Source organism: Telopea speciosissima, chromosome 10 (assembly GCF_018873765.1).
Source record: "Telopea speciosissima isolate NSW1024214 ecotype Mountain lineage chromosome 10, Tspe_v1, whole genome shotgun sequence".
In the NCBI taxonomy this organism is placed as follows: domain Eukaryota; kingdom Viridiplantae; phylum Streptophyta; class Magnoliopsida; order Proteales; family Proteaceae; genus Telopea; species Telopea speciosissima.
In genome coordinates, this window is record NC_057925.1 from 41,924,353 (window position 1) to 41,951,067 (window position 26,715).

General features: G+C 43.1%; 1 protein-coding gene and 1 long non-coding RNA gene across 2 annotated transcripts; both read right to left on the minus strand.

Annotated features, from left to right (window-relative positions):
* Positions 1-533: 533 nt before the first annotated feature.
* LOC122642477 lies at positions 534-4,584 on the minus strand. The gene is made up of 3 exons (XM_043835978.1): positions 4,043-4,584; positions 3,090-3,218; positions 534-2,549 (listed from the first exon to the last, which is right to left on the minus strand). Exons 1-3 carry the CDS (start codon positions 4,478-4,480, stop codon positions 972-974), a joined length of 2,145 nt encoding a protein of 714 aa, XP_043691913.1. The 5' UTR covers positions 4,481-4,584; the 3' UTR covers positions 534-971.
* Positions 534-26,106, minus strand: LOC122642479. Its single transcript, XR_006330047.1, has 3 exons — positions 26,096-26,106; positions 11,294-11,296; positions 534-785 (listed from the first exon to the last, which is right to left on the minus strand). It is a non-coding gene; the product is annotated as an uncharacterized LOC122642479 (long non-coding RNA).
* Between the last annotated feature and the right edge of the window lie 609 nt (positions 26,107-26,715).

A 26,715-nucleotide genomic window follows, 5' to 3' on the forward strand; every position in this document is an offset into this window, starting at 1 on the left:
ATGGCCTTCGACATCTTTTCTTGTTTTAACTCATCTTTCTGTTTATTCTCCATTTGTAACTTTTTGTAATGAAAAGAACAATATCTCTACTCCCATTTTTCTGACATTGGCAGTTGAAGCTGGCTGCAACAAATTATCTTTATCGATCTCAGGTAGTCTGAATGATGTATTGCGTCTCTTGGATTAATCTAGTTTGTATTTTTTTCTTTCATAAAAAAAAATTGTTGATTCTCTAAGACGGAATCTATGACATGTAGTATAGTCTAATTTCACTTCGTGATTGACAGAATTATGTAGCTTTGTCAACTACGTGTTTCTCATTTGCTTCTGAATAAATTGGTTTTCCTCCCCAAAAAAAAAATTTAAATTAAACCCTCACTCAAAGTAAGATTTTGAAACATATAGCATCATATACCTTACTGTGTGGGTTCCGGTTCTTACTCAATCTCAGGCAAAAAAAATTCAATCATTTTGGTTTTGAACATGAGCAGAGAGGTCATTTCATTTCGGCATCATATAACTTTCTGAAATGGTGTAATTTCAGTCTGTACCACCTAATTGTATTCCTTGGTTGCACTACCCAACATGCATAAATTATACAGTACAGATTACACAGCTTGCTCCTGAGTCCTGAATTACATGATAAAATAGACTAACAGACCTATGGCTGTTTCACTGCTAGGGAAAATAATGAAGCTGTTCCAGTAACTTCAATTTTTGAAAATAGGATGGTAAAGTTATTAGAAAAGAAATCGGGCTTCCATGGATACAAAATGTAGAACCAGCTGGCTCATTATCAGGTGTCTGGTTCCTTGATTCCTTGGCAATCCTCCAGCAGTTCAACCTCCGCATTCGCCATGTAGAGTGGAAGTATGAGCCCTGTCCATATCAGATCTTCTGCTTTCATCATTAGCCAACTTCAGTAGGTTGCATGAACTTCAGTTTCACATAATTTCAGAAACTCATGACATCTAAATCTTCTGCTTGAGAACATGGCGCAATTGGATTTTCTGGCTTTCCATCCTTGCCTCCAAAAGCTTTGCCTTTAAACTATTCTTCTGTATGCCTCGCGGCCATTCAATGCACCCTTTCATCCCTCTACTTATGTGTGGATTCCCAGCGTCAGGTGAGGGCCACTGCATCACCAAACTCCGGGGGCTTAGCCCACCTCCACCTGACCCTTGGTCTGGAGAATTGATCCCCCCATTGGAAATTCTACCATTCGAAATCCCTCCCTTCATCCCTTCAACAGTTATTATCTTGTAGTTTTCACCATTACTTGGACATGATTTCCAAAGTCTGGCTATGGATGACACCTTCTTCTTTGAGTGTATGGTTGATACAGGACAGACATTACTGGTTTCTGTATTCGGGGTATCATGACCAGCATTGTCTTCCCATTCTGTTCCACTCTCTGAGACATTACTGTCCTGGCAGATCCTATTAACAGATGGGTCACTACCCTCAGGTGAATAACTTGAGCCTTGATCCTCAGCATGACTCACAGTTTCCCAGCCACTCCCATCTTCTTCTATATCCCCATTCTGATCAATGGACCCATTTGAATATCTTTGCATGTGGCTTTTGATAAACCCATTGACATCGGGACTCACAGTGTGGACTTTGGAGGCATGGCTAGCAGGGCTGTAATCAGCACAAGGTTCTATCTCCCTTTCATTAGCTTCACAAGCTTGGAGATCCTCAAACACAGAGAAAATGTCCTCTGAATTTGGTGGTTCGTAAGAGAACTCTTTGATATCTTGAATCTTCACTGAGCTGGCTGCCTCTCGAAGGAACTCCCCCTCTCTCAACTCCGTCACATCTGGGGTTGTACTTCTTGATCTTAAGAAAGCCTCCAGGTCCGCTATAAGTTTGCTCAACTGGGAATACTTTTCTTCAAGTGTCAACTTGGCATCCACCAACTTCATTTGAACCCTTTCTTCACGCCAGACTTCAGCCATTTGCAACATCTTTCTCTCTTCATCCACTTCTTCACGGATTTTCATGGACTCCCTTTTCAGTAACTCAACTTCGGCCTTGTCTTCCCCAATTTCCTTCGCAAGCTCATCACATACTTCTTCCATTAGCTCTCTGGATTTTTGCTCTTTCTCGTACTCTTGCATAAAACGTTTTGCAGATAACTTGGCTTCAGCTAGTTCATTGACCAATTTTGAGTTGACAATTTCCAGCCTCTGACGACTTTTCCTCTCTCTGTTCAAGTCATCCTTGACATCATCAATTATTGCGCGAATCTTTTCATGCTCTCTGTTTCGCCATGATGCCCTTTCCTCAGCAAGTTTTCTCAAGAAGTGCTCAACTTTCTTCTTTGAGGAACGTTGTTCAGTTTCAAGCTCATGAATACGGTTTCGAGCCTGCTCAAGTTCAACTTGCAAAGCTGAAACGACTGAGATAGTAGTGATTGGTTGGTCTTCTCGAAGTTTCATGCGACCATATAACCGGTAAACCTCATCTGGTGTTTTTGAGCATCCGGGGTCCCATTTTGTTGCCCCCTCCATTGCTGAATTGGAAAATGGGAAAGAAGGTTCAACCTACAGAAGAGGTGGGAAAATAAGGTCCATCAGGATTAAATTTTTGTTGGTTTTGGGGTAGGGAGGACAGCAGAAACAAATTGGCACAACTTGCTAGTTATCAGGGAAAGAAAGTGGTTAAAACAATGTATGACACTATGACTATCAGCATGATAGTAACCATAGAACGGACATACTTTTCCTGGATTACTGTTTCTCATCCCTTTTCTTTTTTTTGTTCTCTTTTCCCTTGAGAAGAGAGAGGGAGGGGGGGGGGGGGGGAAGTAAGTGAATGGTCAATAATTTCCCTGACTACTCCAAACTATGTCATTGATCAGAGTTGATCTGACAACTGGATCACCTAATAAGATTAGAGCATGGAATAGGAGAGATTCAATCTAGGACCCAATGCAGCCCCAGTATGCGAAAGAAATATTTCATGTACAAAACAAGGGAAGGGAGCTTGCTCTGGTTCTTCCATCTTTCAGCATTACTCCAACCCCAATTGGTCATAAACAATAAATGACTAGATGAAAGATCACAAGAGAAAAAATAAAGTACCTTATACAGAACTCCATTCTTCGAGCCAGAGACAGAAAGCGGACTCTCTAACAAATCATTTGTTTCTGCACCATAGTCTCTGCTGTTGAGATCAGGAAGAAATGGAACCCCCATATGGCTAACATGAGGCTGCAGATAAAAGCAAAACAATGAGCACCAGATCCATATGGAATTATAGATTTGAATTGCAGATTCCAAATATGTAGCGGAGTTATAACCACTAAGAATTCCAAATCTGTAGAAAGGTAAAACAAGAAATACAGATCTCGGTGAAAAAAAAGTAGCGAAATATTGAAAAATTTATTATGGGTCTTTTCTCTTTTTCTTGTGAATATCATCGCATCTATTCTGTTCAATCAAGATTGCAAAAGGTACTTGATCTAGAGGATTAAAAAGAAGAGGATCAACAAGATCGAAAAGTAATGAGCAATTGCTCTCACGCTATTAGTTCAGATTTCTAATGGAGGGTATAAGTTTATTTTCAGCAACGCTCTTGCTATTAGTTCAGATTTCGAATGGAGACTATAAGATTATTTTCAGCAACTCTGCTAAGTAAGATACTAAAATATGCTAGTTAAAATGCCGGGGGAGAGTGTTCGTAATTAGATAGAAGAAAGGTCTGCAAACAGTGATCCGTAATCATCAATAATTATCCTTTGCTTTATAAACTTTGTTAAAGAAGCTACAATAATGACGGTGACTGCGTCCATGCAAACCTGATCACACAAATCCTAGAAGCAACAGACTCAAAATTGCAGTGTTTTCTTCTGATCTCAGAAGAGCAAAAACCCCCTTAACGAATTACACATTGCTCCGTTTGTCCTTTAAAACCCCCCAAGAAAATGAAACCCCAGTAATTTCCAGTGAAAATTTCCTGGAGATCGAATCAAAATTTCCTCTTGAAATCTGTGATCGTATAGATCCTACGTAAGCATCGACAGAGAAATAAATACCTCAAGCCCAAGTCGAACAGACAACTTCATTTGCTGACCACGTCCATCGCCAGAAACGCCGGTGACCTCCGGCAGCTGCAACTTCCAGAGAGCGGCAGCCAGCTTCCTAGACGAAACCGGAATCTCTTCGGCATTCCTGATTTTTCGGCGACCTTTCCGCGCCGGCTCCGGCTCCTTATCTTTAGGAACAGATAAATCTGCATCGTCAAACTTCCACCGCAAGAGTGGAGTTGCGGGTCCGCTCCTCTTTCCTACCGGAGCTACATCCTTCTTCAACCGTACTCCACCACCAGAGAAACCAGGGTTCCTGATCTTCTTCCTTTGAGCTTGAGACCTTCGATCGCTCCTCGTGTCTTGAACTTCCGAATCCGGCGACTTTGGGTATAGGGTTTTTGAGGATATCACCGCCGAAAGCTGAGTTCTACCGGATATCTTCATCTTCTCCGGTGATGTTCAGCCGCCATTTGCTGAATCTGAAAAGCTCCACGAAGAGCGATAGAAGCTTGCGATCCACGACGAAATGTGAACTGTGGAGAGAGATAAAGACAGGCCTCGAGTTTAAGGGATTTTGTCGAGATCTACGCGTATAATATACGGTCTACGTAGAGATTTTGTGTATACGGTTGCTTAAATTTTATGGCTCAGACAGCTACGGACAATATAGATTCAAATACATCAAATTACCAAAATATTTCTCAGTTTCGCTAAATTTCTAGACCACGTCATCCTCTCTGAGCGAGTCGGTAATAGGGGTAGTATCGTAACTTACCATTGCAACGTCTCTTTGCGTTTATAATTTTTCTGCAGATTAAAAAAAGCGTCCGAGAGGTATAATAAGAATGGCCAATGATATTACACGTGTCGACAAATGAGTGGCACATATCAGATTCTAAGCGACAAAATATGCACTAGTCACGAGATGAAGAGAGACGGGACTCGTAAAAAAAAACAACAAAAAAAAGACGGGACTTGTAAAAAGAGAGTGATAGAGAGTTGTGGGGCCCGCCTTGATTAGCAAGCTAAGCAAATGAAGCTTTTGGATCTAACTCAGATAATTTAATGTTAACTGATTTTTCTCCCAAATCCCAATACGTAGGTAGAGGTAGAGGCGTAGAGCCAAGGGGGAATGGACGTTTGAATTATGGTATTTAAATAGCATGTTAGTGCGGTTGAGATTATATGATCTGACCACACGATCAAAGGTCACAACTTCTTGATCAGATGGATAAAATTTGCAAAGGATTCAAGTAATTAGAATCGGTCTGTGTGTATCATTGTTAGGTATTTGACCGATACGTCAAAAGTTTTAGAGCCGATAAAACGCATTCAATCAAACCTTTTAGTCTATCTCATATTAAGCTGATCCAATCTAGTGCTCATACGTTAGATCGAACGTCACTAGGCACATAATAATCATCCGAATCGATTCATGTGAATCTCCCGATTATAGTTGGTTTGCTTGAATCACTCGAAAATAACAAAAAATCAATGAAACTTTTTTCTTCTAACAAGATTCATGAGCATGTTTTTAGTGCACGGTATTGGATCGGGTATCGATCACATGCAAAACTAATCATGAATTGGTCTTATCAAACACATTTGCCCTTGATTTCTCTTAAAAACTAGGTTTTTGACTGTTTTATCTCTTGTCCGAACCATGTCATTGATATAATATCAACAACTAACAAAACAGTTATGTATCGTCCGGTATAGGCAAATACGATACGGATACCTCAAACCATGTTCCTGAGTTTTTTTGGATAATAAATTCTAAAAAATCACATATTTTGGGGGAAATCTTTGCTTTTCAATCAAGTCTGATTGATTCCAATCAGATGTCTCATGTTTGATTCTATATTATTTTTTGAAGTTTGCACTGGCGATACACAAACTCAGAGGATGATGGAGGAGAATTTGGTAATATAAAGAGAGCTTGTTTAATGGACGGTGAGTGGCGCTGGTGTATCTACCAACCTGCGAACTTCAAACGGAATAAATGGATTCTCACCTGAGATGTCAATTTCTTGAATGAATTCTCTAATATGGCGAATAAGAAAGAAACAAATGGAATCCATAACGCATATGAATATAAATGATGATTGATGGATGTAAAGAATTGACCATTCAAAGTCACAATCTTTATTTATTGGAGGATGAGGAGGACCACAATAACAAAAGGCGCACGAAAGCAATCTTAGGTTTTAAGAGTTTTTTTTTGAAAACCTAAGATGTCATATTCTCTTTCATCACTAGATCTAGCGGAAGGGATTTGGGCCTTGGGGGGACCATTTGTGAAGAGGCTATGACCATGTCCAGGATCTGGATCCTGTACTTCCGAGCTGCCCCTATTGTCGTGTGCCTCAAACACAGTAAGACGATAAAGATCATTTTACCCCCGCTCAGGCAAGGGTAGAACGATCTTTTCACCACTTTTTTGTTTGGGGACGCACAGGGCAGTAAGGGCAACTTGGTAGTAGAGGACCCCGACACTAGATATAGTGTCTTTTGATTTTAATCACAAAGGAAAATGCATTCAAAAGTATAATTTTTCTTTTCCAGTTAAGCATTAAGGCCCTCTGATAAGTGATAATAAGAAAAATTAAAGGGATGGAAAGTAAAAAAAATTAAATTTCAAATAGAAATTTTTATAAACATTACTGATATGGGATAAGGCTGTGTTATTGTACTCAATAAGGTATCAATCGGTTTTGTTTTGATTTTTCTGATTCAATTTTTATTCGGTTTAGGGTAAATTGAAAACAAATCAAATAAAACCGGTTTGGTTTTACTCGGCTCCTTTTTGGATTCATTCGGCGGGCTCATATTCGGTCTCGATAATTCGGTCTAACTTATTTGGTTTTATTCGGTTTCACTTCTTCAATTTGTACAAGACTTGAGCATACCACTACTGGTCTTGAAGACGTAAGGCATGAAAGAGGAAATGAATAGAAGTACAAAACTGCAAAAGAGAAGCGTAGAGAGTCGACAATCAGATTTAGATGGAAGAACGAAGTGGAAACTGAAATTTTAAAACTCATGGTTTAGTCTTTTGGGGTTTAGTATGGTATAGATTTGGTTGGTTTGAGTTCAGTTCATTTGAGTTATACTTCATTTGGTTCGTTTGGTTCAAATTGATAGTTTTTAGCCTAAAACATAACCAAAACGAATGAAACTTCAATTTCCAAAACCAAAATCGAACCAATTTTTTTGTTCAATTCAATTTGGTTTCAAATAGCAAGTTTTTGTTATGATTCTAAATTGACCCCTTACAACATGATTATTATAAATAACTTAAATATTTTGACCGAGTTTTCTTTCACCAACGGTGACGGAAGAATCCCCTTGTCGTGGTTATTGGTACCATTGGATTGGCATAGGGAGGATTGGATTGGCATAGGGAGGGATAGTTTTGTCCCTGTACAATAGGGGGTGGGAGATAATCATAATACAAGAATAGATGGTTGAAGGAAAAAATAGTCCTAAAGTTCTGATGGTATTTAGTAATGATACTTTTAGATTTCCCCATAAATTTTATAGGAAAAGGCTAGGCACACCGCCTGCGTATCTCAAGCTAGCACCTGCTGCGTTTATCTTTTTCTTTTTTTTTTTTTTTTGGGTTGAAAAGAATTTTTTCAGAAAGACGTGAAAGTCTCATGGATAAAGGATAACAACGATCTTGGATCCATAGATCAGAAACGGGCCAAAACATCCTACACGTCACGGACAGAGCCCTCCTTGCCAGGGAGTCAGCTAGGCTGTTAAACTCTTTTGGAACGAATAAAAGATTACATGATTCAAAGAAAAACATTAAATATAAAATATCCTCAAGAATAGGTTTGAAGATAAGAGGTGTTGTTGAAACCCCATGCTTCAAATAATTCATCACATCTTTATTATCTTCTTCCACCTCGAGTCGAACAAAGTCCTTTGATATAGCCTCCAACATCACCAAACGAATCGCCATTGCTTCTCCGACCATTGGTAAAGAGAAAGATGTTGGCTTAGAGATAGTGAAACGTGGCTGACCATGATGATCTCGGCAAATAAAATCGATCCCTCTATTGACTGATTCATTAGGAAGGCTAGCATCACAATTAGCTTTGCAGACATTGGTGGAGGCGTTTCCCATATAAGTGGCAAAAAATGAATATCTCGATCCCTGCCTAGAGCATTTGAATATGGGAAAGTATAAGAGAATTAATGGAAATTAGATTCCGCCATTTGGATGACTTCCATAGAAGACCAAACCTTTCGACTAAATGGGAGATCGTTTCGTGATAGCCATTGGCAACAAATGAACGAACATAATGACATAAGATCATGACTGGCTAATTTCTCTTTGGTATCGAAAACCGACCACCCATTAATCCAGTCATATATGGTGACTTTGGTATCTACAGGGATCTTGTATGACAAACTGCAACCCATCCACACAGCTCGTGCAAAGGGGCACGTTAAGAGAATATGTGAGGCTGTTTCAATTTTATCCCCACATCGAGCACAATAAGCATCAACATGAACCTCTTGACAATGCAGATTTGATGTCGTGGCCAGCCCTGAAGCGTATGCCCGCCATAGGAGTGGAACAGCCCCATATCCTCTTCCATACCAAATCTGGAACTTGCTACCATGACCTCAAAGTAGATGACGATGCCTCCCTTTCAAGCTTTTCGGACTCCAAATTACTCAACAAATGATATGCACTTTTGACTGTAAAGATGCCTTTACATGCCGCACTCCATATATTATCATGTATTATCATGGTAACGCATGCCACCTCCCATCCTTATCCCTTTGTATCTATATTTGTCAAGTATAAGTGTACAATCTCAATTATAGTAGTGGATTAGGGAGAAACCGATTCTTGTAACTTGTATATATTCAGTCATAGATATTCAATGGAAATCAAGCTATTATAGCTGCATATTTTGGTGTTACTATAGTTAACATGGTGTCAGCCTAGGTTTTCTCCATGGGTGATCCCAACCTCTCCATTGTAGCTTCAATGGGCGACTCCACGGCTTTGGTGGTTCCTCCTTCTTCACCTTACTTTCTTACATTCTTCAGACCAGCCTGGTTCTTCTTTGGCTACTCCTCTTCTTGATGGAGATAACTTCCCCACTTGGCATAGAGCAATTATCATGGCTCTGGAAGCGAAGAAGAAATTATCTTTTATTGATGGTTCTCTTCCTAGGCCTGATTTCACACTCTTGATTATTCAGATTGGGTGCATTGCATTAGCATGGTGATGAACCCAAATTTACTCCAACAAATCAGAAGTCGCCACATGTCCCAGACCAAAAAAGGAAACCAAAACAGGGCCAGTGGAGGACCAACCGCAAGCACCATCCACCGACACCCATGGGCGCGGCCACCCTTGGGCGCCAACCCCCTGGGGGCGTGGACCCCCTGGGAGCCGCGGACCTCCTGGGGCGCCAACCCCTTTGACGAAGACCCCGGACACGGCTTCTCCAAACACGTCATCCCCGGGCACGGCTTCCCCCAACATGTCATCCCCGGGCATAGTCTCCCTCGAACACGGCAGTCACCATCGCCATCAACAAGATAACATCGCCAAGGACTCTAGGCCACCGCCTATCGAGTCCCGTGGAGTGAAGGGACTCACACACTATAAACTTCATCTACCACGTAGAGGAGTCTATCCATCAAGGTTACTAAGGCCACCCGGACACTACGTCCCATGGGAAGGCAACTTCCAAAGACACCACGTCTCTAAGGAAGGCAACTACCTAGTCTATCAAGGACACTACATCTCTCGGGAAGACAACCTATCAAGGAGGGGCTCTGCTAATCAGGAACTCTATCACCTACGCAAAATACTCTACATCAACTGGGACTCTCCACACCGCCATACACTACTATAAAAGGCAAGGTACACAGCCCCATCAGGGGACATCTGAACTCATATTGAATACTACTATTCATCTATTTGCTCAGAGAGATCTAACTTAGGCATCGGAGAGTCCTAGGCCGGAACCACACCAGTTCTCCTTTGTCACCCCAGGGTCTTTTGCAGGTTACTGCACTCGAAGGACCGCTGATCGATTTCTTGACGCAATAGATTGGCACCATCTGTGGGAACGACGCTAGCCATCACCTTTACTAGCTTGTTTCCATCATCGATCAATCATGGCACACAGGAAGATCACTCCCTCCACCAACAATGCCCCGAGGGAGGGGAATAGATCACCTCCTCCAGAGAGTTCACGTCGCAGGATCAATGACCATGTCTCTCGTGAGGAGGAGATCCCAGAGAACCAACAAGTGGGGGTGGATAACCTCAACCCTGAAGCAACCATTGGAGCCGCCCTCGAGGAGCCAGTACCTGATCCCAATGCACCAGCCACTGTGGGTTAGGTTAATGACCTACAGCGTCAGATCCTCGATGACCAACAACTCTTTCAGGAATATCTAAGGCAGAAAGCGGTCACCCATTGTCGTAGGCGAGAGCAAAGCCCTAGGAGATCACCTCCCAGGGGTGATAGATTCAAGTGGCACACTAGGCAACAGGGATAACTCTCCCAACATCCAAGGAGAATGGTGGACCTCCCAGAACGGTCAGACCGGGGGAGAACACCATCACACCAATCTGTGGTACCTAACCCTGAAGGGTCCATTCAGAGGTCGGTGTTTGATGGTCGACTAGAAGGAAGTTATGTACCAGAGCGAAGCCAAACTTACCGTGAAGGAAGCCTCTCGCGGTCAAGACAAGATTCGTCACGACGTGACCCTTTACCATCTCGCCAATAGTTGACACGGGAGGGGACTTTCAGGAGAGGACATGAATGAGCTCGTAGCAAACGACCAGTCAGATGTGAAGGACAAGCACGGGATGAAGAGCTAGACAAGAGACTCCGAGAGTTGGATGAAAAGCTGGAAGGGTTGAAGAAGCAAACCAAGGGTGAGACATACTCGATCCCTGGACAACACCCCTTCTCAGAAGAGATCATGTCAGCCTCACTGCCATCCAGGTTCAGGTTACCTACCTTTGAACTCTACAGTGGGACCACTGACCCTAATGACTATATCAACTACTTTAATGGCATGATGACTCTGTATGGTGGGTCGGACGTGGTATCCTGTCAAGCATTCCCTGCATCCCTCAAGGGTGCAGCAACTTCATGGTTCTCTCAACTACGACCATGATCGATTGGATCGTTTGCAGAGCTGTGCGAACAGTTCGTGACCCGCTTACAGAGCAGCATCAAGCAGAAGAAGACCATGGTCAACCTACTAAACATGATCCAAAACCTTGGGGAGTTCCTCAGGGAGTATGTCAGCAGGTTCACCAAAGAATCCTTGGAAGTCAGAGACTTGGATGACCAAACCCAGCATGCAACCCTAGCAGGGGACATCAGAGACATGGAACTAATCAAGGACTTGGCACGTCATGAGACCAAGACCATGAAAGAGCTCCTAGAGCGATATAATGAGTTTGCCAACATAGCCGAGATAGTACAGTCACGGACGAAGGCAATTGAAGGCAAGACCCAAGACAACAAGGAATCAGCACCAGATGACCGCAAGGAGAATAAAAGGTCAAGGACTAAGCGACGACAGGAGAAAGGCGATCGCCCATCGGGAAGAAGTGATCGTCGATCAGACAGGGGTGAGAGGGCAAGCAGCCCAGAGTTCACACCCCTCAACACCACCACGTCACAGATCCTCATGCAGATCCAGGACCGTGACCTAATCAAATGGCCACGACCCATGCTGGCAGGACTTGAGAAGCGCAACCCTAACAAGTACTGCCTCTTCCATAAGGACTATGGGCATGACACAGAGGGATGCTATCAACTGAAGAGAGAGATAAAAAATCTTATAAAAGCAAGAAGTTTGAACAGGTACATAAAAGGAAGGCATGATAACCGTTTAGGCCAAGGTGACCTAGGTCGTGATCGAGAAAGGGAAGAACCAAGAAGGGAAGAAGGAGAGCGGACCAAGATAGAGAAAGAGACCGCGCTGATGAGAGAAGAGATGCAACAGAGCCAAGTGGCACCAAGGGAGCCCCCATCCTCACCATACATGGAGGACCGGGGCAAGAGTCTACCAGAAAGGCTAAAGCCCATGCCAGGTTCGTGGGAGTAGCAGAGAAGCCAAGCAAAATAGCAAGAACCGAGATAGTGATCTCCTTCTCGGATGCAGATTTGGAAGGCTTAAGCTTTCCACATGAGGATGCACTGGTAATGCAGGTGGAGATAGCCAACTGACCAGTACACAGGGTGTTGATTGACATAAGGGCGTCCGTGGACATACTCTCACTGGAAGCCTACCATAAGTTCGGATTCAGAGATGATCAACTCAAGCCAGAGCCCCCTACCTCCATGGATTCTTGGGCGCCACAGCCTCCATCAGAGGTACCATAGAGCTACCCGTCACCTTCAGAGAACACCCTCACCAGGTGACCATTATGGTGAACTTCATGGTGGTTAGGTTCGTGGTGTCATTCAATGGCCTCCTAGGGCGACCATCACTGACGGCCCTCAAAGGCATCGTATCTCCAATCCACCTAAAAATAAAGTTCCCCACCAACAATGGTGTGGGAGAAGTTCGAGGTGATCAGAAGAAGGCCAGAGAATGTTATGCCACCTTTGTGAAGAAGAACAATGGCAACACCTGAGGAGTGGCACTATACATAGAGAACCTGGTTAGTGACTAGAGAGACGAGCTGACAGAGAAGAGAGGAAGACCGGTGGAGGACCTCATCCCCTGGCCACTCAGCAAAGATGACCCTTCCAAGGTTGTACAGATGGGCTCAATACTGAGCAACAAGCAGAAAGAAGAACTGGGGTACCTCCTCCAGACTAACATGGATGTCTTCGCATGGTCGACTGCAGACATGCCCGGCATTCCAAGATCCATGGCAGAGCACAAACTACATGTAGACCCAACCAGGAAGCCCGTCCAACAGAAAAGAAGAAATTTTGCCCTCGACCGACAGACAACCATCAAGGAAGAGGTCGAGAAGCTAAGCCGAGCAGGGTTCATCCGAGAAGAGAAGTTCCCTACCTGACTCACAAACGTGGTCATGGTAACCAAGCCTAATGGGGAGTGGAGGATGTGTGTCAACTACACTGACTTGAATAAGGCATGCCCCAAAGATGAGTACCCACTACCCAGGCGATCTATTGATCGACGCTACTGCAGGACATGAGATGTTAAGTTTCATGGACGCCTACTGCGGCTACAACCAGATCCTCATGCATGAGGATGACGAGTCGTACACCGCCTTTCGAATGGACAAGGAGAATTACTACTACCATGTCATGCCGTTCAGACTGAAGAATGCAGGGGCCACTTACCAGAGGATGGTCAACGAGATGTTCGAGGAACATATTGGGCTCAACATGGAGGTGTAAGTGGATGACATGCTCGTGAAAAGCATCCAAGCTCATCAACACCTGGCTGACCTGGAAGAAGTATTCGCCGTACTGAGAAGGAACCAGATGAAACTCAACCCTGCGAAGTGCACCTTCGGAGTAACTTCCAAAAAATTCCTAGGGTTCATGGTCTCAGTACGAGGAATAGAAGCCAACCCATCCAAGATCAAGGCCATCCAAGAGATGGCACCACCTCGAACAGTCAAGGAAGTACAGAGGTTGAATGGAAGGATCGCCGCCCTATCAAGGTTCGTGTCACGGTCCGGAGATAAATGCCTACCATTCTTCAAGACGCTGAAGAACCTCCGAAGTCCTAAAGACTTTGCATGGACAGAGGAGTACCAAAAAGCGTTTGAAGAGCTAAAGGCGTACCTAAAAAATCCACCATTACTTGGGTGTCCAGAGTCCCATGAAGAATTGCAGATCTACTTGGCAGCAACCCCTGTCGCAGTAAGGGCAGTGCTGCTAAAAGAAGAGGATAAAATACAGAGACCCATCTACTATGTGAGTCATGTTTTAATTGATGCAGAGACCAGATACACAAGAATAGAGAAGGCGGACGTCGATCGAGTCAGGCGTGGACAGAACGGGGGTCAATGACCCCGGATCGAATGAGCGACAATGATCGCAGATTGAATGGGTGTCAATGACCACAGGTTGAATGAGCGTCAATGATCGTAGATTGAATGAGCGACAATGATCGCGAATCAAATGAGCGTCAATGATCGCGGATCGAATGACCGACAATGACCACAGATCGAACGAGCGTCAATGACCGCAGATCGAATGAGCATCAATGACCGCGGATCGAATGGGCATCACCAGGCATCAATCAAAGGGGCGTCAACGGACGTGGATCGAACGAGGGTACCATCAATGGGCGTCGACTCTTATAAAAAAAAAAAGAGAAGAAGAGGGTCAAGAGGCCGTGGCCTATGGGCATCAATCCCTTAGGCAAGGAGAGAAAAAAAAAAAAAAAAAAAAAAAGGAAAGAAAGAATATACATACCAAGTATGAACGGGAGCGAATTGAAGGACTCCCAATAGTGGCGGATCGATGACACCCAAACGGGAGCAAATCGAAGGACTCCCAACAGAAGCGGATCGATGACACCCAAACAAGAGCGGATCGAAGGACTCCCAACAAGAGCAGATTGAAGATGAGCGCCGATAGAGCACTGGGCGAGGATGCCGGATGGGCGGCCCACAGGTTGTGAGCAGCGTTAATTAAGGGATGGGTACCGATGTGTGTTGATCGAGCACCAGGCAAAGCGTGGGTCAAGGCAAGCTAAACACAGATCGAGGACAAGCACAAGAGGCACCTAAAGATAAAGGTAAATGCCAAATGCATGTAAGAGAAAAAAAAATAAATAAAGGAAGAGAAGGACCGTGGCCAAAGATCAAATCAAATCAAAAAATAAATAAATAAAAATGCTATAGCCCAGGACCGTAGGCGACAACCCATGGCTGAGGTTCGAGGTTTGAGGTCTGAGGTTTGGGGTTCAAGGTTTAAGGTTTGAGGTCCGAGCGTCGAGGTTCAAAGTTTGAGGAGTTCGAGATGGTTCGAGTTCCAAGGATGGAGAATGTAACTGCTAATGCACTGTCCAGGCTAGCCAATGATGAACTCAGAAACCTGGACAGTGCAGTGTACGTGGAAATATTGCATGAGCCAACATATCAGGAGAAGCTGGTCAATGAGATCGAGGAAGGGCCTAGCTGGATGGACCCTATACTCAACTACCTGTAGAATGACGTCTTACCAGAAGACAAGATCGAGGCAAGGAAGATAAGGATGAGAGCTGCAAAGTACACCATCCTGGATAGAGTATTGTACAAGAGGGGGGCCACAGCACCATTGCTTCGGTGCCTAGGACCCAAGGGAGCCCAATATGCCCTGGCAGAAGTATATGAGGGGATCTATGGAATCCACATGGGAGGACAACATCTAGCCTATAAAATCCTTCAACAATGACTCTACTGGCCAAGAATGCAAAAAGAAGCCATCCAGTATGTCAATGCCTGCGAGCAATGTTAGTTGTTCGCCCCAGTACCCCATCTACCCGCCACCAAACTAACATTGATCCTCAACCCCATTCCCTTTGCCATGTGTGGGGTGGACATCTTGGGGGATTTCACAGCAACATCAGGTAACCACAAGTACTTAGTGGTTGCCATTGACTACTTCACCAAATGGGTAGAGGCCAAACCATTGGCCAAGATCACAGAGAATGAAATGGAGTAGTTCGTCCGTGACGACATCATCTATAGGTTTGGCGTGCCAAAGATTATAATCTCTGACAATGGGAAGCAATTCAACAACCCCAAGTTCAGCACCTTCTGTCAGAGCTACAACATTGACTATCGGCCTATTTTGGTAGTCTACCCACAGGCCAATGGTCAGGTGGAGGTCACCAATAGAACCCTGCAAGACGGAATAAAGAAAAGACTGGAAGGAGCCAAAGGGAAGTGGATCGAAGAATTACTAAGTGTTCTGTGGGCATACCGTACCACAATAAGGACACCCACAGGAGAAAGCCCATTCCACCTGGCATATGGAACAGAAGCATTGGCACTGGTAGAGGTCCTCGCCATGTCCCACAGAGTACTACACTTCAATGAAAGAACTTACACAGATGGACTGCGAGTGAACCTAGACTTCCTGGATGAGGTGCATGAGAAAGCATTGCTGAGGAGCTTAGCCTACCAACAGCGAACAGCCACGTACTACAATGCCAGCGTACGTGAACGGTTATTCCATCAGGCCAACCTAGTCTTAAGGAAGGCAAGTGCATCACAACCAAGGAAAGAAGGAAAGCTATTAGCAAACTGGGAAGGACCTTACATAGTTTTCAAACAAATATGCCCAGGGACATACCACTTGAAAACTCCGGGGGGTAAGAAGGTAGACCGTACCTGAAACTCACTGCACCTGAAGAAGTACTATCAGTAGAAGTAATAATAGCGGAGTAGCAGCACCACCAACAGTAGCAGTAGAAGGCATTACAGTTTCAAGGATAATTTGAAAAAAAATTTAGGAATACTCGGCTTCTTCTACTACTCAACTGAGGCTTTATGCCTAAGGCGTTAGGCCACCACTGAAGCTTTATGCCTAAGGCGTTATGCCACCACTGAGGCTTTTTAGGCATTATGCCTAAGGCTTTATGCCACCACCAAGGCTTTATGCCTAAGGCATTATGCCACCATTGAGGCTTTATACCTAAGGCGTTATACCACCACCAAGGCTTTGTGCCTAAGACGTTATGCCACCACCGAGACTTTATGTAGCTTTAAGCCTAAGGCGTTATGCCACCAAGGTCTATGGACCACCGAGATAAGACATCCGAGGCTTTATACCTAAGGCGTTTTGCCACCGAGGCTTTATGCCTAAGGTGTTATGCCACCAAGGTCTATGGACCACTGAGACAAGACATCCGAGGCTTTATGCCTAAGGCGTTATGCCACCGAGGCGTTATGCCACTGAGGCTTTATGCCTAAGGCATTATGCCACCAAGGTCCATGGACCACCGAGACAAGACATCCTTATGGACCGCCAACTACATGGGGTTGCATAGATACGAGAACCATCGAAGCAACAAGGATCAAATGCATGTCATATCAACATCACTAGAAGAAAAAGTCAAGTACATACAAAAGACAAAAAGCAAGTATCACAATCCAAAAGTTGTCATCCAAAAAGTTATCATCCAATAAGTCAACATCTAGAAAGAACTTCTTTGAAATCATGGGGCATCAAATGGAGGAGCAGTCTCTGATACAGAAGGAGACATCAAATCAGCATCAGCAGGAGGAGCAGCATTCTCCTCTGGGGCGACCGCACCCTCCTCTGTCATCACAGCGCCATCCTTAGGGAGGACACGAGCCACTACAGCAGTAGTCGCAGGTAACAGTGAAGTGACCTCCGGGAACCCTGAGAAGTTATAATCAGAGGTCTTCTCCCGAACATGAACCGCCAAGTCCGAAGAAGTCAAGACGCTAGCAATATGGGCCAACTTACTCCTAGGGTCGCCTATAGAAGTGCAAGCTCTAGAGACCTGATGACCCCTACTAGGGACGGAATCTCCAGAAACTTCCTTCCCATCACTAGCAATGGGGAAAGGCAAAGAAGCAGAAGTATCGGTTGGGGAAGACGACCCCGAAGAAGACTCCTCCACAGATCCGACCCTGATCGAAGTCAAAACAGAGTCGTCAGACGAAGATATGAACAAGGAAGCGAACTAGCTACTTACTCTGAGCGAAGGACTCCCCAAAACCAAGCAACCAATAAGAAGAGAGGGATGCCAACCTGCAACCACCAATGCAGAACCAATAAAAAAAGAAAAAGAAAAAGAAGAAGAATAAGAAAAAAGGAAGAGAAAATGAAGACAACAAGTACCAGACACAACCAAGGCGTGGTCAGGGGCACCGATCGGGTATGGGCGTAGATTGAGCGCAGTAAACAGGAGTAGACCACGGACCGTCACGGTCGTGGATTGAGTGCTATGTATAGACACGGGCCCCAAGAGGGGCACGGATCACCAAGAGCGGCGCCAATTGAAGCAGGGGCGGGAACTTCAAGAGGGACGCGGACTAGGTTCGGGCATCGATCGAAGGGGCACGGATCGAGTCGGGAGTCGATCAAAGGGGGGCGCGAACCAGGTTCGGGCGTCGACCAAAAGGGGCACGGACTAGGTTCAGGCATCGACCGAAGGGGCGTGGACCGAGTCGGGAGTCGATCAAAGGGGTGCGGACCAAGCGGGTGTCGACTAAAGGGGCGTGGACCGGGTTCGGGTGTCGATCGAAGGGCGGCGGAATGGGTTCGGGCGTCGACTGAAAGGGCATGGATCAGTCTGGGCACGGACCTCCTGGAAGCCAACCACGGGCACAGAATACCTGAAAATGTCACGATCGCCCTAAACATGGATGGCTAGAGCACACAAGCAGCACGTGAGCATACACTCAAGAAAAGGGCAGGTATAAGGAGCAAGGCAAGGGTCTAAGAGCTAGGCAAGATACACCTCTTTGTGGCCAAAGATCAAACACTTGGGGGGCATAATGAGTGGTCACAAAATCCAAAACTCAAGTAAAAGTGGAAGATGAAAAAGCATAAACGAGAAAAAGCTAGAAAGAGAGAGAGAAGTGAAAAGCACAAAGTGAAATGAGAAGATGAGGTAAAGACATATATCTACAAAAAGAAAGAAACAAAAGATGAGAAAGGAGGGATTTGAGCCCACAACCTCTCCCTCACCACACAATTCACAAGTAGATCCTCAGACAAGAAATTATTTGCAGGGAATCCCCTAGTTGATACAAAGAGATGGAGGATACTCTCTTGAGCACTCCGTTCCAAGAGAGAGGGGGGCAAATGATGAACCCAAATTTACTCCAACCAATCAGAGGTCGCCACGTGTCCCAGACGAATAAAGGAAACCAAAACAAGGTCAGTGGAGGACCAACCGCAAGCACCATCCACAAACACCCATGGGCACGGCCACCCTTAGGCGCCAACCCCCTGGGGGCGTGGACCTCCTGGGCGCCAACCCCTTGGGGGCACGGACCTCCTGGGGCGCCAACCCCTTTGACGAAGACCCCGGACACGGCTTCTCCAAACACATCATCCCCGGGCATGGCTTCCCCCAACACGTCATCCCCGGGCACAGTCTCCCTCGAACACGGCAGTCACCATCGCCATCAATAAGACAACATCACCAAGGACTCTAGGCCACCGCCTATCGAGTCACGTGGAGTGAACGGACTCACACACCATAAACTTCATTTACCACGTAGAGGAGTCTATCCATCAAGGTTACTAAGGCCACCCAGACACTACATCCCACGGGAAGGCAACTTCCAAAGACACCACATCTCTAAGGAAGGAAACTACGTAGTCTATCAAGGACACTACATCTCTCGGGAAGACAACCTATCAAGGAGGAGCCCTGCTATTCAGGGACTCTATCACCTACGCCAAATACTCTACATCAACTGGGACTCTCCACACCGCCATACACTACTATAAAAGGCAAGGTACATAGCCCCATCAGGGGACATCTGAACTCATATTGAATACTACTATTCATCTGTTTGCTTAGAGAGATCTAACTTAGGCATCGGAGAGTCCTAGGTCGGAACCACACCGGTTCTCCTTCGTCACCCCAGGGTCTTTTACAGGTTACGGCACTCGAAGGACTGCTGAGTGATTTCTTGGCACAACACATGGTACGCTCTTGGATCATGCATTCAACTGTGTCTTCAATTGCTCATAGTATTCTTTGAATCGATTCGGTAAAGGATGCTTGGACAAACCTGCTTGATCGATTCTCTCAGAAAAATGCACATCGCAATTTTGAAATCCGTCGAGCCATCTCCATCCATGTTCAAGGGGCTGACTCCATCTCCGTTTATTATACCATGATCAAGGGTTATCATGACGAGTTGCTCTCATACCGTTCTCTTCCCAGGTGTTGTTACAGTGCTATGTCTTCTTTACAATCCATTCTTGATGAAGATTATCTCATGGATTTCTTACGAGGTCTGAACGACTCTTATACTGCAGTCTGCAATCAACTCTTGCTTATGGATCCTTTGCCTTCTATCAACAAAGCTTATTCCTTACTCCTTCAAGAAGAACACCAACGTTCTATCCATGATGCTCATTCGGCTGTACCCACATCTGCTGCCATGGTTACTACCCATGTTCCCTTAGATAAGACACGATCTAGTTCTTCTTCATCAACGTCTCTCTACCATTGTTCCCATTGTGGTAGAGATGCGCATTCGGGCTCTTGCTATTTTAAAAAGACCAACTACCCTGATTGGTGGAAAGACCGTAGTGGTACCAAATGAACCAGCTAGGGCAGTGGTTCCAAGCCTGCTCGCTCACTTGATTCTCAACCCCTTGCGGCTACTGTCATTGTTGCCCCCAGCACAGTTTTGGCTCCCACCCTCACGGCTGCACAGCTCCAACAACTCCTGGCTCTCATTCCATCGGGTAAACACCCACCCTCTAGTCAACATGGCAGGTAACTCGATTTGTTTACCCTCTTCTTCCACTTGGATATTGAACTCTGGGGCCACGGATCACATTACTTTTGATTCTTCCTTATTCACCACACTTCATGCTCATCATTCTTGCTCACCGATTTCATTACCAGATGGCTCTTAAGCACCTGTATCTCATATAAGAGCTATTCTTTGACTTTTGAAGTTTTTTTAGATAATGTCTTACTTGTCCCATCCTTTCTCTATAATCTTCTTTCATTAGCAAATTGACTGTCAATTCTCAATTTATCATTACCTCTACTTGTGAAGCTTGTCTGTTTCAGGACCCTTAATCGAAGAAGACTTTAGCGACGGGTAAGAGATATGGTGGGCCTTACATTCTTGAGATTGCTCAGGCATCTTCATTTGTTTCTGTGGTTTATCTAGGGGCACATTTTGATCTATGGCACTGGTGTGTTGGGACATTCTATGTAACGCCCCCGAAACCACCCTAGCGGTTTAGAGACATTTACGGTCCACAAGATCGCAAGTTAAAGGTTATGAACCGGAGCAGAACCAAAGACAGATACATTAATATAAAATGTTTAAACTAAAGATGTTCCATTAATATTAAATATTTTAAAGTTGCTAAAATGAAAATTACATCCTTGAGACCTCAAACCATAATTAAAAGTTTAATTCCAAATTACATAAAACCTCAAATTAACACAAGTCTTAAAACATAAAAGTCTTAAATCAAAGTCTAAAGCCAAAGATAGCTAATATAAAGGTTCATTCTCCTCATCATGAGCAAAGTCCTCAATGCCCTCATATGCACAGTCATCTCCAAACTCCATCATATCTGAAATGTAGTGAGGGTAAGCTTTGAGAAAAGCTTAGCAAGTACAATGCATGATTCCACAGGTATAAAAATAATCATACAAACAAGTTCAAAAGACATACCTATAATGTAAGATATCTAGTATCCTATCAGGAAAAACATATATCACCATAATCATAGTGTATCATCAAATAGATAAGCCAATATGACAATGCTCATCGAAACAGCGATAAAGACAGTAAATAAATAAATACTAAAAAATAAATGCAGAAGATAATTACGTCTCTCATGTAAAATCGACTAGTAGAGCGATTCCAATCATACACTGATCATGACCCTTGTGATAATAACACATGCAACAGTCATGAACTACATCATCCTATCGTCCCACTCAGTCAAACAGAAATGATTGACACTACCAGTGACCTATTAATGCCCCCGAAGGTTTTACTAGCACGCTTCTCAAACTCGAATACTATGGTATGGAAGCACAATGTTCCAACAAGGAAAATCGTCTTACCTTGTCCCCACACGTAAGCCCATGCAGGTAAGGCAAACAAATCAATAAAAATATCTATAACATACAAACAATTTTTGGAATAAAGGCTAGCTACACCTTCACTCCACCTTATGATGTACTAACGGTAAAACAAACTAAATATATGAAAACAGAATTTTTAAAGCACCAATAAGTATCCAAGACATGCACTCATAATCGTGAAGTTCAAACAACAATCTCCAATCAAACGGTAAGCAAATTCTCCAATACTTTTGGAACATAACTACAAGCTTTAAATCAAAATAACATAACAGAATTTTTTTATGCACAATAAAATATATGAATTTATCAATTAGGAAGCACTGTTCAAAGTACTTTGTCATACCATCACATCATATATAAATTTTATCTTAAGAACATGCATGCTTTTAAAGAAAATTTCAGTAGCATTTATCTTGCATTAAAAAGTGAAGAATAAAATACTCTTCTCAAACACTAAAGTGCATGCATCAATTAAGCAATATAAAAATCTGATATAAGCGTGAAATAAGTAACTAAATAAGAGACACGAAAATAAAATTATGCTTTGACATATATAAAAATATCAAGTAAAATCATGTACAGTACTCACCTCTTCGAGAAAATCCGATTAGACAAAAAAATACCAAGTTGTTGGAATCCCAACCTTGCTTGGTGATCTAATGGTGCTAAACGAGAACTTCTCCAAACTTAGAATGCTTGAAGAATATTGCCACAACTCCAAGTAAAAGCTCCCTCCTCCTTCTTTCTCTTTCTCTTCTTTGCTCTTCCATTTCTTTCTCTTCCTCCCTTCTTCGAATTCTCCAGCCCCTCTCTCTCGTTGAACGTTTTTTTTTTTGAATGAGGGAATAAGGGAATGAGATAACGAGGAAATGAGGGAATCATGGCTTCCTTCTAGTCTAATCACAATGACTTATTTTCTTCCAACTTGGACTCTCTCTCTCTCCCTTGCTTCTAGCTCAAGAAATTCTAATCTTATGGTCTTAAACACTCCCAATCCTATCACCACATCACTCAACCACTAGGATGCTAGGGAAAGAAAACTAATATCCTAACCAAGTGATTTAAGTTAAATTAGATTTTATATATGAGAATAATCTTATTTAGTGCAGTTATTCTTCAAATTCTATTTTGGTGACACCTTACCAATAGGATAATAGAGATTGGAATCTTTTAATTAATTAGATCTTTTAATAAAGAGGTAGTCCACCATAAGAATCCTTAATTATAGTAACTTTTATTTTCTAGTTTAAACTAAAGAAAGTCTACTTCCTTTTTTTTTTTTAATATTTTATTCAATAGTGACACAAAATCCTAGATTTATGCAAATTCCCCCCTTTTCTCTCTTTGGGAAGTGCTTATCCACGTACAAGCAAGGAAACCTCTCTCTCACATTTCTCTCTTTCTAATTTAAAAAAACAAACTCCCAAGGTAGAATCATGGAAGTCCTCTTTTAAGCCCAATAAAAAGAAAAACATATTTATCTCCACCTCTAAAGAATGCAACCGTAGACCCCTAACCAATTGAATTAAATGTCCAATAACTGTGTTAGGTTACTAGTTATAAATTATTTTCCAAATCAAATTATATATATTTTTAACAAACCCTAATTCTACACTTAGGTAAGGAATAAATCAAATTAAGGGTGTTACACTAAGATACATTACTTACCATGCATGCATGTGTACACATCTTGCTAGTCCAAGCTCCCACACTTCAGCTTGCCCTAACCCTAAAATAGGTAAAAAGATAAAAATACCTTTAGGAGAAATTTAGGGTTTTACACTCTGGTTCTTTTTCCCACCCCTATTTACATACTTTGACTCTGCTATTTCCATTTCTAAAAAGCATTTGCCCTGTTTGTCCTTTAGTCAAACATTTACGGCTTTTTTTTTCTTCAAGTATGATTACTAGTACATTTTGTTTTGATTTAATTCATGTTGATATTTGGGCTCCTATAGAACTAAATCATTGTCTAATGCACGTTATTTTTCTCACCATTGTTGATGATTTTTCACGTAGTACTTGGCTATTTTTAATGTCTTCAAAATCTGAGGTTAACCAATTACTTCCCAAATTTTTTGCGATGATAAACACTCAATTCAACACCTCTACCAAATGCATTAGATCTGATAATGCTATGAAATTTTTTAATACCAATACCTATAATTTTTTTCAACGATTGGGTGTTATCCAACAATCCAGTTGTGTCCATACCCCCCAATAAAGTGGGATAGTGGAATGGAAGCACCGACATCTTCTCAATGTTGCCCGGGCTTTGTGTTTTCAATCCAATTTTCCATTGGAATTTTGGGCAAGATGTGTCCTCACTACCACTTATTTGATTAACCGTCTTCCCACTGGTGTTCTATATGGGAAAAGCCTGTTTGAAATCCTTTTTAACAGAGCTCCCCCCATTGATCATTTCTGGGTTTTTGGTTGCCTCATTTTTAGGAGAAATCCAATTGTTCATCATAAATTTGATAAACTTGCATCCGAAAGTGTTTTTATTGGGTACACCCATGGCCAGAAAGGCTATCGTGTATTAGACCTCATTTCTCAAAATATTTACTTGAACTGTAATGTTATCTTTCAAGAAGAGGTTTTCCCTATTCTTTATTGCCCAATCCGATACCCACTGGCACCCATTTCCTACCCCTACCACAACCCAATACACTTGATACCTCTTCCATTGATCAACTCCCATCTTCCATCAAATTTGACACTCCATTAGCCATACCTCACACCAACCCCTACCCCACCCGATACCACACCAATCCCTACACCACCCATACCAAGTACTATTACAATGCCCCAACGCAATTGGTAGCCCCTGAGTTATTTAAAGGATTATATATGTTCTCTTATCATATCATCATTGTCTTCCTCGGTTATAGGATCAGGTATCCCTCACCCCCTCAATCATTTTCTTACCTATAATCGTTTTAAGGAATCCCACTTGGCTTTTCTCACCTCTGTTACCTTTCATGTTGAGCCCACTACTTTTTCTGATGCTATGCGTTTTGAAGAGTGGCGTGTAATCATGCATGCTGAAACTGCAGCATTGACGACCAACAATACTTGGTTCCTTGTTCCTCTACCCCAGGGTAAGAAATCAATTGCTTCGAAATGAGTTTACAAAAATAAGCGAAAGTCGGATGGCACCATTAAATGCTACAAAGCGCACCTTATCGCCAAAGGGTAAACCCAAGTAGAAGGTGCCGATTATCATGACACATTTGCTCCAGTAGCAAAACTTGTCACTGTTCGTGTCCTCCTTGCTATCGTAGTTGTCCGAGGTTGGTCTTTCCATCAAATGGATGTGAACAATGTCTTTGTACATGGTGATCTAGATGAGGAGGTTTATATGTTACCTGCACCTGGTTATCGTCGAAAGGGGGAGTCTCTTGTTTTTTGCCTTCACAAATCCCTATATAGTCTCAAGTAGGCATCACCCTAATGGTTTTCTAAGTTTTCGACGGCCTTGTGTAATTATGGCTTTACCCTTTCTAAGGCTGGTCATTCCTTATTTATCCTATGCTGGTCCGCTGCAACTGTTTTTGTCCTCTTATATGTTGATGATTTTGTCATCACCGGTTCAATTCCTCCCTAATTCAATAAGTGCAAGAGATGTTGCGTGGCAGCTTCCACATTAAAGATCTTGATCCACTGAAATATTTGTTGGGTATTGAGGTGACCCATCCCACAAAGGGTCTATACTTATGTCAAAGGAAATATGTTCTTAACATGCTCCAGGACAACAGTTATACTGGCGTACATCCAGTCTCCACTCCTATGGAACAAAATCTTAAACTCACTAATGATATGGGTGACATTTTGACAGACCCCTCCTCCTATCGCCGCCTGGTGGGCCGTTTAACCTATCTCACCGTCACTCGTCTTGACATTGTCCAAGGCATTAATATTCTAAGTTAATTCATGCACCAACCACGACAACCTCATCTAGCTGTTGTTCATTGTTTACTTCGTTACTTGAAGACCACACTAGGCCAAGGCATATATTTTTCAGCAGATTCTGATCTACAACCATAGGCTTACTGTGATTCTGATTGGGCGAGTTGCCCCATGATGCATCGCTCCAGTATCGGATATTGTGTTCTTCTCGGATCTAGCTTAGGCTCTTGGAAGACTAAGAAACGACACACTATATTTTGTTCTTCCGTTGAAGCAGAGTACCATGCAATGGCTAATGCAACTTGTGAGTTCACATGGCTTACCTCCCTATTTCATGACATTGGCCTTGATTGCTCTTTTCCCATTCCATTGCATTGTGACAACCAGGCGGCCCTCCACATTGCCGCCAATCCCGTATTTCACGAACGAACGAAACATATTGAAATTGACTATCACCTTGTTCATGAGAAAACTCAAACTAGATTGATAAAACCTATAAAAATGCCACTGGTCTTCAACTTGCAGATTTATTTACCAAGGCACTTGGACAAGATCAATTTTGATTTCTATCATCCAAGTTGGTCGTTCAAAATTTTCACGCTCCAACTTGAGGGAGAGTATTATCATGTATTATTTTGCCAACGCATGCCACCTCCCATCCTTATCCCTTTGTATCTATATTTGTCAAGTATATGTGTACAATCTCAATCATAGCATTAGATTAGGGAGTAACCGATCTTGTAACTTGTATATATTCAGTCATAGATATTCAATGGAAATCAAGCTATTATAGCTGCGTATTTTGGTGTTACCATAGTTATCACCGTACTTTTTGATCACCATTAAGGAACAATGGAAGATTTATTTTTATAATTTCATTTACTTCCAATGGCTAGAACAAAGAATCTAGGAGATCACGTCTCCAAGGCAGATTGCTTTGATCGATAAGGTGAGAGACTCACTAAATTGTGTTGGTGGAAGGCTGTGATGATTGGATTTGG

Coding starts and splice junctions, on each gene's coding strand:
- LOC122642477 (XM_043835978.1), bottom strand. CDS start 4,480: ATGAAGATATCCGGTAGAACTCAGCTTTCGGCGGTGATATCCTCAAAA. Junction 3,219..4,042: donor CTGTTCGACTTGGGCTTGAG/GTATTTATTTCT, acceptor TTTTATCTGCAG/CCTCATGTTAGCCATATGGG. Junction 2,550..3,089: donor AGAATGGAGTTCTGTATAAG/GTACTTTATTTT, acceptor CCTCTTCTGTAG/GTTGAACCTTCTTTCCCATT.